This window comes from Branchiostoma belcheri, unplaced genomic scaffold (assembly GCF_001625305.1).
Source record: "Branchiostoma belcheri isolate BF01 breed outbred unplaced genomic scaffold, Haploidv18h27 scaffold1, whole genome shotgun sequence".
Classification (NCBI taxonomy): Eukaryota; Metazoa; Chordata; class Leptocardii; order Amphioxiformes; family Branchiostomatidae; genus Branchiostoma; species Branchiostoma belcheri.
The window spans coordinates 1,809,977-1,823,547 of record NW_017802379.1 but is presented as its reverse complement, the minus strand read 5'-3'; the positions used below and the strand labels follow the sequence as shown (position 1 = coordinate 1,823,547).

The 13,571-nt window shown below is 41.8% G+C and overlaps 1 protein-coding gene across 1 annotated transcript; it reads left to right on the top strand.

The window, feature by feature from the left end:
- Positions 1-4,873: 4,873 nt before the first annotated feature.
- On the top strand, positions 4,874-8,328 carry LOC109462579 (neuropeptide FF receptor 2-like). Its single transcript, XM_019759139.1, has 5 exons — positions 4,874-5,216; positions 6,315-6,414; positions 6,766-6,937; positions 7,336-7,506; positions 7,757-8,328. The coding sequence occupies exons 1-5, from the start codon at positions 4,952-4,954 to the stop codon at positions 8,234-8,236; spliced, it is 1,188 nt and encodes a 395-aa protein (XP_019614698.1). The 5' UTR covers positions 4,874-4,951; the 3' UTR covers positions 8,237-8,328.
- Positions 8,329-13,571: the final 5,243 nt, after the last annotated feature.

Below are 13,571 nucleotides of genomic sequence, written 5' to 3'. Positions count from 1 at the left end.
TTTAAAGTAAGTACTCACAGAAGCTTTTCCAGCGACATTGGTAGGCCATGTCCAGTATGAATTAGGAATATCTTGTGCAAATCTATAAATTAAATGGACCCGACTTCCCAAAATCGAGAAGATCAATGTACTGTACATGCGCAAACTAGTCTAACAATGAGCACTGTCGTTTATTTTGCAATGAAATGCGTTTCAGGGAATGGTTTGGTGTTCAGATATCCACATATTACATGTAGCGGCTCGTTTCGTTTTGATGCCTTTAGGGAAAGACGTCCAGTAAATCTAATAGACTACTAGTACTCACTGACAGGGGTCTACCATCAAAGCAAAGGTCTCTGTATTCAGATCTAGAAGTATCAGCACTATAATATAGTGCACAAGCAGCTGGAAACCACTGGTTTGGTGCCAACTTTGAACCATATAGCCTCATTACCATCGCCAGAGATGGATGATGGCGCAGTGTATCTTATACATTTATCTTCATCAAGCATAAGTTAGGAACTTTTACTTATTGGAGAGCACATATCACCTTTCGTGAGAGATTTATCTCTGCAGCATTTAGAGGGTACACTCGATAGATGGAAAACTTGGCACTGCATGTACGTACTGATCTGTTTTAGGCAGGAACCGGTTGATGCCTTGGCGACGTATAACGGTGCAGCTCCCCAGGCTCAATAATAAGTGGTAAAGTTACAGTTACGAGTGCTCCATCTATCATATCTTCCAGTACATATCGCAAAACTGTGTCTAATATACCATTTATAGTGATATGATAACAAACGCACTGCTGCTTCGGACAACCACATTTTACGTATTTAAACAAAACTATTAACTCGCTCTAGGGGTAGAGATTGTGAAATGTAACCAAATGTTATTACTGCTCCAGAAAGTTGCGGGGATGGCGCCGATGGATCATACTTAATTGCCACAGGTCTCCAAACCAATCTCAAATTTAAAAACAAATGCAATTTACTTAATGTTGCCTCCAATGATGATAGGTAATTTTACTGGTCATCTAGACAGACGTCCCCGCCGTCATAGAGCCGCGTACCAGATCAACAGCTCAATTGTTGTCTAATTCTTAGCTCGTCCCCAAGATATCAAAGAGACTCATTTGGATGCTTGATAATGGGATACGGCTACTACCCACATAGTAATACCATTGTACGTAATTAGAAAACTTCCATTAGGTGCTTGGTCCATTAGAACAATCTTCCCAATGTAGGTCTCTAGGAAAAACAACACGGTTATCTGAGTCCCAACGGTACAAGCGTAGGCGGAAGTGCGCTCTATAGGTTGCTGTAACAACCGACACAAAATGGGACTTCGATGAGATGTGCTTTAGGCCGGACTCTTGAGCATCTGCGTTAGTGTCACTAGGTGACCCTTCCCCCATAGAGCAAACGTTCTGAGAAGCAACTCCTGACATCCAAGAACATCTTCTGCTGAGAAAAGTGGCAATAAAAGCAACATTTAGGGGCACTGCGTACTGGTACTGGTGATGGGATACCTGCCTTACGACATAATTGTGTTGTTGGAAGCCATTACAACGTAGTCTTAGTCTCAGTCAGTCTCTGTCGTTTCATTTCTTTTGAATTACAGTATGCTAATCAGGAGAAGCTGAATAAACAGTATAATGTACTTCGGATTTACGTCATGTCGTAGATCTAATGATGACATGACTTAGTCAACAAGCTCCTTGATATTTCCTTGTGCGTAAGTAGGAGGCTGTCATTTGGCGCGCTCGTGCAGAACGAGAGGATGTTGCAAAACCTTTCAGAACCGGAATAGACGCAAACCTGCAGACTTGAGTGCCATTTTACGTGACAAATAATGTAATGCCTCAGAGATGTGTTTTTCACAGGACGCTTTAGCAGATTCACAAGTGGCTGAGGAGGGGCATCTGGCAAGATCTTCGGCATAGGTACAGCTGCAGCGTCAGTTGGCCTTGCTAGGTAAGCATTTTGAGTAACGATTAGAGAATTATAGAAGAAATGTATACGGTATGGTGGTGGTTACTACATGTATTTAGAGCCTGTTTGCAAAATTGTTAAAAACAGGCTAGAAGTAACTGGTAAAGTTGTGCATTTTTTTTAATAGATAGTAACTGGTGAAGTGCATTTTTTTTCAAGAAAAGAATTGAAGACCTACAGCGGAGTAGTCTTCATGTCGCGTCATGGTCATTGCTGAACATTATAACGTCTAGGTCATCTTCCTTAGCAGTTTTAATCTCGGGGTAGCTACAGCGTATACAATGAACGGAATACGGATAGCCAATTCCACACACCAACATTGCAAACTCTTGCACCCTTGAGTAATGCCACGACTGCTGCATGATGTGATTATGGTGGACGTGTTTTACGCAGGACGCCGGAATAAATGTAGGTGTACCAGCGGGAGGCCAGCAATCCAAAACCATCATGTCGAGAAACTGACAATCAACAGCATTTTAATAGTTACCTGTGCGGCTGTACCAACAGCATCTAAGCCCTAATGATCACTTGTACTGCAATAGTGGATTCATATTTCAAAACCTATAGTCTTTTTGCCAATCAAGTTCAGCCAGAACTAAGATTCATTCACTAATGGTTATCATCGTTAGGTGCATGATGTCATTATAATGACTGTATTTTACAGCCAGTCTTAGTGGGCGGCTGTCTTGCTACAGCTCGCACATCGCAAATCGGTAACACCCGACAATCAACAGCATCTTAATAGGTACATTTGCGGCTATAACAACCACAGGTAAGCGCTAACCATCACTCGTTCTGCTATAATAGATTCACGATTTTAGTCAGAGCGTATTCTGGACAAGTAATCTGTCATAACGATTGCTATTATCAGATGGAGTATTGCCCTAGGCGAGTGTATGTAGCCTAATGGGATAGTTTAATGTTGTAGAGTAGAATAGTTTCAGTCTATAACTCTTTTGAACATGTCTTCCTCATTACTTGGGTGCAATTACAAGTGCAGCCCGGTAGAACTATTCAAGAGTACAATGCTCCTTTGTCCATAGCCTTGTCCAAATGTATATAAAAGAACTATAAATTCAAGAACATATCTCCAGATTGGCCAGATGTATCCAATATTCAAACAACCCTGACTTTAGGCGTTATTGCAAGAACCTTACATCAAAGCGCTGACGACGCCAGCTGGAAAAAATAACCGTCAGTTGTTCACGATCAAAGAGACTTTGCTGCGGGGGACGTTCAGTGAGTGTCCCAGCCGGATAAGACTGAGTACATCTGCAGAATTTGTCTGAGCCTGAATGAAAGGCCCATCTGGTCCCCCGGTGATGTCCAGGAGCCAGACACACAATGAGGGAAAGCCCAAACGTGCTTTCATCGTCAGTACATTGCATGTATATCTAACATAATAAATTAACTGTAGTTTTATCATTTCACTGTTGTTATGTCCCTGCTACAATCTTTTGAGCTGTAAGTCGGCAGATTTCAACAGATTCTAGTGTCTTCACCTTCACCTTCTAGTGTCTAAATAATGAATAAATCTTAGGATACTTTAACCCTGGATAATGAAAGATAGACTGATAAGACAAAATTCCAACGATTTTCATTTTGATGACTGTCTCATCGCCACACCAATGGGCCTAGCATTGGTATGGCTGATCCTACAAAGCAAGGACTGGAACAATCTGAAATACTGTCGACCTAAAGCTAGTCTCAATTGCTTGCCAGCATGCCAACCTAGCTATCTTCTTTTACTTCGTTGGTTTGTAACTTATACAGAGAGAGCTATAAGGACATTTTGGCCAAATGTTTTCAGCATCAACGTCTATGTAATTACTGCTATTCAGTCTGCTGCCGTGGACGCCATATAAATGAAACAAACTAAAAAGGCATATTCCGTTGATGTCTAGCCTGTAGCTGTACTTCCAACAGGCAGATTCCTTTCCTACTCTCTTGGCATTCATCCGTGCCTTAGCCACTCACTTTGAAAGCTTGTTGCGCAACCAGGCTGCACGTGTCACAATTGACTCTGTATCCAAGGTCATGGATTCCGATTGCACGCACCATGACTCCTGATGGCGTGAGCTGCAGTCCCCGAGCGGAGGACTTGTCAAGAGATACACCTGGCCATGGAGCACGACAAGGAGCCTGAAAGCCTGCGCTGAAAACACTCAAGCTGTGGCCTCGAGCAAATGAACATGAAGTCATCCATCTCTCAATGCCTCCACAATGAAGCCTCGACGATGAGGTCTCAAGCACCGGCAGTCAACTACTGCAGGCCGTATTACGCTTCCATCGCAGCGGATTTCTTATGAGAAGCATATTTTAGGTTCCGCTAGCAATAAGAATAGCTGCATCATCATCATAATAGCAAGGGTGGCAAAGCCTGCTTGAAAATGCAACATCTTATCTTGGTAATTGAGTAGAATCCCTATCAAATAGCCTTATGCCCGTGACATGTGAACATCTTCACGTGTAGACATTCAAAATTATTTTGCAGAGTAGATATTCACCCGTGGGTAAACTGGCCCTACGTACGAAATCATTTTCCTCATTTGAGATTATATATTGGGCTATTACATTGTTAGATTATTCTATTTCTTCGTTATGTGAAGCGTAAAATTTGATGTATATCCTTACCTTCTTATTTCTTTCTATGTCATTCAAGCCAACGGTATCTCCATCTGATAGCATGTATGTTCAATACGCTTTTTTCATTTTCTTCTCGTAAATTATTGTAAACATGTATATAGGTTTAAGTTACAATCACCGTTTTTATTACTTACAGGAGTTGAACAAAAGTGCCTGCCCGCCTCAACGGTTTTTTTATCCAAGTATCTGGCATCTGCTCAATAGAAAACAATCCCTCAAAACCATGGCCTTTGCTCAGAGCAGACTTTCATTACAAATTATCTAGAAAAATACAAGATCGCCTTATCTATTCGGAGAAATAGCAGCAATCTATCCATTGCGATTTTTTTATCATGGATGCCAACAACACCACCGGAGCTGATCCCACCAACAACTCCATGTACAAGCAGTCCATGCCGATCATGTACCTGCTGGCAGTCGCCTACGGGCTGGTCTTCCTCCTGTGCATTATGGGTAACGTCTTGGTGTGCGTGGTGGTGGCCAAGAACAAGAGCATGCGCACTGTGACCAATTATTTCATCGTGAACTTGGCCGTGAGTGACCTCCTGGTGGGCGTGGTGTGCATCCCCGTCACCCTGGTGGACAACCTCACCATCGGTAAGTTCACAAATCGTGCGTCTATTTCATTGAAACCTAATGAAAATCAATCATGCTTCCATTTAATAAAAACCACTATTTCATTGAAACCTGCGTTACATGATCTGTGCAAGTCATGCACTTGCAATTTATAACTTGATGGGGTTAACAAAAGAAGTGAGGGAAACACGAATATTGGTAATAATAAGGTCTAATATACAACTTTTGAACTTTTGAACGCTTCTTACACCTCTTAGTGTTCTGGGTTACAAAATGGTGTCGTCAAGAAAGGATGGCTTGATGATTGATGAATAAAAGGAAAAAGGAATGTGAAGGGCCTATCCCTGGGTGATTGTGTGCTCCAAATTCTTTGAAAAAAAATTGAGAGTTGTAGGAAACTATTGAATATCAGAAGCAAACCTGTAACATTACAAGCTAACGTCTCACTTTGAATCAACCCAATGTTACCTCGTGAAAATTCTATCAGCCTTGGCAGGCGACAGTCACACGACAGAATCAGCGGCGCCACGAGCGTCTGAAGCACAAAACGTTACCGAAATGTCAAGAGTCCTCAGGCAGATATCAAGCAGATCCCACGCTCAGTCACAGAGTACTCAACATAAGTTCGTTAAGCATTGCCCTTAGTTCATCATCAAAACCGTTGATGCAAACACCTTTTAGATGAGCTCGAGTTAGCGTATTTCGTTTCAAGGAGGATCTACTTCAAAGACGTTCAACAATTTCTGGTTTTCTTAGTCTGATCCACACTGCTGAAGAGGGTTTACCCGTCCTTCTTACGAAGCCCTGTCTGATTCATGATTGCTTGTGGCATAACACAGAATGTCTTAAATACTTATGACCGTGAACGTGGGCCCAGGAGGGAAGGTCTTGTTACTATTGTACTTGAAAAAAAAACATTGTACAGAAAGGACTTAGATTTGAAGGTTATGGTTGCAAACCTTGCAAATTGCAGTTTCCGTTCTTTTTTATGGCATTTTTCGACAGAATCTTACAACATCCGTTCAAGGACATTTCTTTGAAAGAAACACGTCTGTTGATCTCAATCTCTGTTTTGATTATCATGGGTATTAGGGTCCTCTACTTGCCTTACGTTTCCAGGTTGGATGTTCGGGGCGGTGATGTGCAAGCTGACTCCTATCGTCCAGGGCATTTCACTCGCCGCATCTATCCTAACCCTAGTGGCCATCGCTGTAGACAGGTAAGAGCTAAATGGTCCCTTCCATTTCACACGCAATTATTGCAAAAAGTACGCAAAATAAATGAGTCAATCTGGCCGGGCACCCTGCTGGTATTTTAAAAACGCAACCAATTGGCAGGTGAGCACGTTCATACATTTGACTGCCGCTTGATAAATATACACAATCCGCAATAACGTTATCAAACTCTATCCACCCATGTGTTGATTATACCTCGCATGGAGCTTTCAGGGAAGTAATAATCTGGTGCAAAAATAAACCGCCCTGGGGAATGCATTGATTCATGTAAGATGCACATGCGGGGATATGAAATATTGCTTATGATACCGATGGTGCTTTCCTCCACTCTGTAGATACCTGGCTGTGATCACACCGACGGAAGGAAAGCTGACCAACATGCGCACCTTCGTCATCATCGTCGTCATCTGGCTGTCGGGAATGGCCATGATTTTCCCCCTGGCGTTTGTCATGCATTACGACCCCGAGAAGCACTTCTGTAAGGAGGATTGGGCAGGCGACGGGCTGGTACGACTTACAACCTCCCCGGGGACTGTGCTGGGAACAGGCCGACGGTCACCTAATGAAGTCGACCTGTGTGTGTGCGTGTGTGTGTGTGTGTGTGTATGTGCGTGTGTGTGTGTGTGTATGTGTGTGTGTATGTGTACGTATGTGTATGTGTGTGTGTGTGTGTGTGTGTGTGTGTGTGTGTGTGTGTGTGTGTGTATGTGTGTGTGTGTGTGTGTGTGTGTGTGTGTGTGCGTGTGATCATGTGTGTGTGTGTGTGTGTGTGTGTGTGTGTGTGTGTGTGTGTGTGTGTGTGTGTTTCTTTGAGAGACGGAGACAGAGAGTGGAACTCTTGTGACCTGATAGATTCTGTTCTTGTGTTTTCAATCCAATAACACGTTGAACTTGTTTGTTGGCAGAGAAACTACACCCTCTCGATCTTCGTCCTGTGCTACGTTGCCCCGCTCACGGCCATCACCGTGATGTACATCCGTGTGGCCGTCCGTCTGTACCAGTCCACCATGCGGTCCAGCGTGCAGGGCGCCACCAGGAGCGGGATCGGGCCGAAACGGGCCAAGCTCGGGAACAAGGTTTCAACCTTTGTTGTTTATTCAGGAGAAGCTCAAATTACCTTGCAGGCTGCTTTCCCTTGAGGTCATGGTGGAAGAGGTAAAGATCAGACAAAATATATAACAAAGGTGCAGTTTACATCGGTTAAAGTTCTGCTAATCTTAACAGCATTCTACACATACATTGTACAAACTGCATACAAAAGAGTGAGAGCTGGTGGATGGTTCGTGTCTGTTCATTTTGGCCATTTCTAATTTTTGTTACCTCCAGGTACGCGTGTTCAAGATGCTGGTGGTGGTTGTGGTCCTGTTCACCCTCCTGCACCTGCCCCTGCACACCGTCCAGATGCTGGCGGACTACGGCAACCTGGAGAGGGAGGACCTGCGCCGGCTGTACTTTTACGCCTTCCCGGCGGCACACTGGCTCACGTTCTTCAACAGCTGCGTCAACCCCATCGTGTACGGCTGCATGAACAGGAACTTCCGCTCGGGGTTCGCCGCGACTTTTCCCAACGCAGCGAACAAGATCTTCAACCACGACTTCCTGCACCTGTCCAACATCTCCAACCTCTTCGGAAAACGGACGAACGAGCTGAAACACTCGAACGAGGAGAGCCAGAAGAGCGACAAGGGCCCGATCAACAGACAGGAGTCCGCTGAGATGGAGGTGATGGGCAACGAGGTCACCAAGACGCAGAACGGAACAGCTCTGACGACTATGGGCTACGCCACTTGGGTTAGCCAGTTGTAAATTTAACAGGACATTGATCAAGGAAAACAGCAGCCAACACACAACCCTCGCCACCTCAAGCTCACCTTTTCGACCACGTGAACAATGGCTGCAGAAATCAAAGAAAACATGATTATCCTTTCTGACTAAAACACTCGTCTGGAAGAAAGTTTACCAGCATATGTAACGTCAAAGAGCTCTTCATCTATGATCTGGCTATGAAGTAGTCTAAGAGCAGACTGCGACGCCTTATAGTCCTACAGGATTGTGGCATTGTGAACCATGAACGATTCATTTATTTCCAATGTAAATATACGGAAGTTGTTAAGATCAACGTAGCTGTTAGTATTTATAGGCTAAGATCAAGATTATGGATTAGGATCACAATTAGAGTTATGTTGTAACTTAAATTGTGGTTTCATTGTATGTATACGGTATAGTTGTGGTAGGTACAGGTTTGTGCAGCCTTGTGGCACAATCAATTATTTAATAGAAAGCACTTCACAGACGTTAGAAAAAGAAATGGAAAAATCACGGCATAGTGCCGAATCCATATAAATACAAGGCAGCAACGGATTCCAGTTCACTGAATACTCGGACTGAAAAGATTTCATGGATGCACCTATTTTTACAGCTGCATCTTCAAATTTAACGCCATATTCACTTATCACTTACAAGGCAATTTAAACGAAGAACTTCACTGTCCCGAATGAAAGTATGGGTTAAGACCTTCTTTCTTACACACGACTTATTAAAAAAATTGTTTTGGTAAATGTTTTAGAATTAGATTCATATTAAGAATGATTTGAAGGGTTTTGTATTGCTAGGTTGCTAATTAAATGAAAAGAAAGATTTGAGACAAAGATGTTATTGGCAACCAGTTTGTGTATGTGTATGTATAAAGTTAGTTTTTGTATGTTTTGTACGTTGCATATATCAGATATGGTGTGGAAAAGTGCTGTTGATAACAAGGTTTGTTCTTTGAGACATCGATATAATTTCACTATTGCTAGCCGTGGTGTCAACCTACATTGTCGTGTTATGTATACACATTTAAAACAGTACATACGTACAGACATACACGCAAACACACAAGCACACAAACACACACTCACATACACACACACATCCACATACTTACACTCACTGACTCACAAACACACACACGTACACACAAACCAATTTCAGATATTGATCAAACTATGTATATATGTAACCCAGATATTTGCAATAAGTATCCTAGGAATATTTTTAGCTTTTGCAGAATGATTCAACATTACCGTGACTTTGTGAATAAAATTGTGGCTTGTGAAACCTTGTCTCTTTGTTTTCTGTGTCAAAGATTTCTCTCAGTTTTATTATATTAAGCTGCCACAAACTACACATTGAAACCGGACGCCATAACCGCACTCCCCTGGAACAACGAATATGTAGGTATTGTAATCTAAATAGGATAGAGGATGAGGAACACTTTGTATTAGAATGTAGTTTATACAACGAAGAGAGAGCAGAGCTTTATAAACTATTGCAATGTATGTTTCCCCATTTCATACATCTTAGCAACACAGATAAGTTCATATTTCTGATGATTTTAGACAAACCTTCGATTATAAAACACATCTGTACTTATATCTACATCATTACTAAGAAGCGAGAAGAAACCAAATTATCGTAATTATTAGACTATATGTCCATAGTACATAGAATTAGCACTAGCTTGTACATTGTATATATTCATTGCAAGCTGTGACGTCTTTCCTGTGACCTGTACTGAACCCAGTGGGTATTTGCGTACAATAAAGGTCTTCATTCATTCATTATCTAAATGTCTTCATAATCAAGAATATGACACATACTACCAGAATTACATCAAAACATTGAAATGGCATGAGGAATATATTATCAATCAAAATTACATCAGAAATATATAAAACATAAGGGGAAACAATAAGTTTCAGAGCAAATACAAAATTACTTTCTAAAACCAAATATTAGCAATAAAACCAAATATTAGCAATAAGAGAGAAAGAAGATAGTGTCAACACAAACATGAAAACTATATAGTGTTATAAAAGAATGCAAGCAATGTCACACAGGCCTTAGTGCATGCTTGTATGTCAGTTTGCCTCTGTATCCCTCCTATGGCTACCAGAGTAGAGTTATTTTAATTAATACTTTTCGAAAGCAGACCTGACAACGATTATGCTCGCAACAGTCAATAAGATCATCAAATCCATGGTCCACTCAGTGGCAATGGGGGAGGGGGGCAGCTGACATAACCGGTGCTGACTCTGAAATTTCAGCATCTACCAGGGGCATCTACAGCCCAATTTAGAGGCAGTTATGTGACAGACCGCAACTCTGATATTTTGTACCTCATAGGGATGATGGCAAGAAACAGGTTTTACAGATGCTTGACCACCGAGCGCCCAGGCCGGTCATCACACACTCATCACATGCACGGTGGGAAAACCGCAAGAGGTCAACGGTCTCTTACACTCCTCGTACTCTGGGTACAAGTAAGGAAGGCCACAGCAAGGAAAATTTATGGATGACATCATCTGCATATCTAATACAATTGGGCGAAAAAAACATGGCGGACCCAAAACAAAAGATTCCTACATTTTCAAATTTTGACATCATAAACCCTGTTTATAAATTATACAAATGGTTTTGATTCAGTGAGAACATCACATATGAAATTAATAAAATGCATCACCACATAAAAGTAATAGACAAAGCCTTATCTTATCACATCCTTCATTTTTATCTGTCATCCACGTTTCGGTCAGCATGACCAGACATATGTGCCCATTTTTGGCATGTTGACCACTGTCAAAGGGTTACGAAATTTCTTGTTTTTTTCAACACCAGGAAAAAAATCCGTGCACGTGCTGATGGCATCTATAAAAATTACTTGCTGTGGTCTAAGTTGATCTTGGGACCAGATTTGTGTGTTTTAAGATGAACCTAAGATGGTGCTTTGAATAACCTCCTTGATAGAACACAATAAACTTCTCTATACCCAGCAGCAACCAGAGCGACCCTAAAGAACAAATCGTTACTAGAGTTGAAGGAACACTGTTCTAACTTCTGCATACGTATCACTAATTATGTTCCGAAATATCGGTACCTCGGTTGCAAAAGTTAGCATCAGCGCATGTGCGTGCTGTGCTTTCTAACTTTTGAATGTCAAGAGCGTCCACAGCTCTGTCGAAGTAATTTTCCTAGTCCTATACGCCTTCACAGTTCCCGCACCCATACATCGACCCTTCCTTGGCCTAAGCCTGAAATCTGCATTTATCCATACTAAATCTTTCACTTCACAGCACGCATCACTGTCAAGACCCTGCGTCCTAACGACGGCTTTCCGTGTTAGATAATTCATCCGGTTTCCTGCCATTGACCTTTGAATGACTCCCAGAAATCTTGAACTGAACCTCACGACTTTGAACTTGGTCCCAGTCATTAATGGCGAGACGTGGCTTTGCGTGTGTATGCCTGCATTCTGGGCACGGTCGGGCATTATCGGGGCTATATAATATACCAGAAAAGAATACATAAACCATGTCTGTCTGTCATTTGATACAACTGTTATCTTTTTTGATCTTACCTCCCGCGTGCATTCCCGACTATCTACTTTTGCACGACTTAGTGTTGATCTTAAAGCATCGCTGGAGACATTCTAGAGAAAATTGTCCATAAAGCCACTGATCTTGCTCAGGCGAGGTATTCAGCGTGGTTTGGAAAGGGGGATAAAAAGTTCTTCTAAAATCCTTCGTTACATCATTTAGCAGATCCAAATCTTCGTTTTGATTTGCCTTTTTCCCTACACTTCTTCTTTGATCCAGACACAACAGCATCTAATACATGCTATCTAGAAGCTCAATTGTAACGAAAAGTAGTAACATTCATAAAGCAACAATGACCTACGATCAATTCTATATATGTCAAATATATGGTCGTACACTTTTCATGAGGATAGTGTATATAACAAGGTTACAGTTGGCCCCGTGACGGACCCATTCATAAACTGCATAGATCTTGTACCATGAATGTCACCCCTGTATGGCCACATGAGACTCTATCTCCTGGCAATAGATGGCAATATGACTTGGAAACGTTGTTCATCAGAGAAAACACGACAGGCAGTAGATAAAGTTTTCTGAAATTTTCCGGATTCTTGTCCCGAAACAGACACTGAGAAAGTACGTCAACGTCTTAATTACATAGCATACACCATTGCTTTTAATGATGTCGATGCTGTTGCTAAGTGTTGTTCCTTCAACTCGCTAAAAGTTTTCAGGGATCTGATAGACGAGGTGAGAAAACTAAATCATTGATAAGATAACCTCTTATCTTCACAAGTAGCTCAGGCAGTGGCAATTACAGCTGCCTTGTCTTGGATTTCAATCACGACGCGTTGAATAATTTGTAATCCTTTTCCGGGAACCTGCTCGTGTTTTTCCGGGAAGTTGTACTTGAAGTTGAGACCTTTATCTGATTGAGCAATAGCCACTTATCCACACACAGCCGTGTGTGCCTTCCTGCATCCATAACGTTCATCATGCCCTGCAATTAGCGGTAAAGAGAGTCTTTGAAACAAATTCTTGCCACTTTGAGCCAGCACATATCTTGTTGAAACTAATTCGTACATCTAATAAGGTTAACGACAAAGGGTAACCAAGTTGTTTTGATGATTGCTGTTGCAAATCAGTAAGGGTAGGCTCAATGTAAGATATGCATAATCATTCCTCGGCAAATCTTCGCATCAAATTCCCCCATCTGTGGCCTGTGGAAGATCTCATTAAAACTAGTAGACATACTGTATGAGATTAGAGATCGAAAAGTTGTGGGACCAAAGTTGTTGCCAGCAGACAGCTGGCGCGCGAGCAATGCTCAAATGAATCATCCAGGAATTAAGGAATTCGGTATTAAGGAGATAGCCTGACTGAAAGCTAATGGGGTCCAGCTCTGATGTAGTTTCGCTCAGAAACACGCCGCCTGCCTTGTCAATTCCTGGAAAACCAACTTTCATGTCAGTAAGGAATGTTAAGGGCGTCATTAATTTTACGTGTCTTGATATGTGCTTGATAAGTGCTTGATAAGACAAACTTGCTAGAAAGCAAAGGTCTTTGACCTAAAAGTTTTTGAATCTTCAACTGTCCGCTACACCTCACTGTGTTTGGTTTGATTGCGATAGAAAATCAGTCAGATTTGGAATGTGCGTGTTAGCAACGTCTATATATATTCCTCTTCAATAAGTAAAGTTTAATGACACATATAGATTTTTATGCAACATTACATTCAATAATTTATTGAAAGATGAGATTTTACAAAACAAAAACACGAAGTG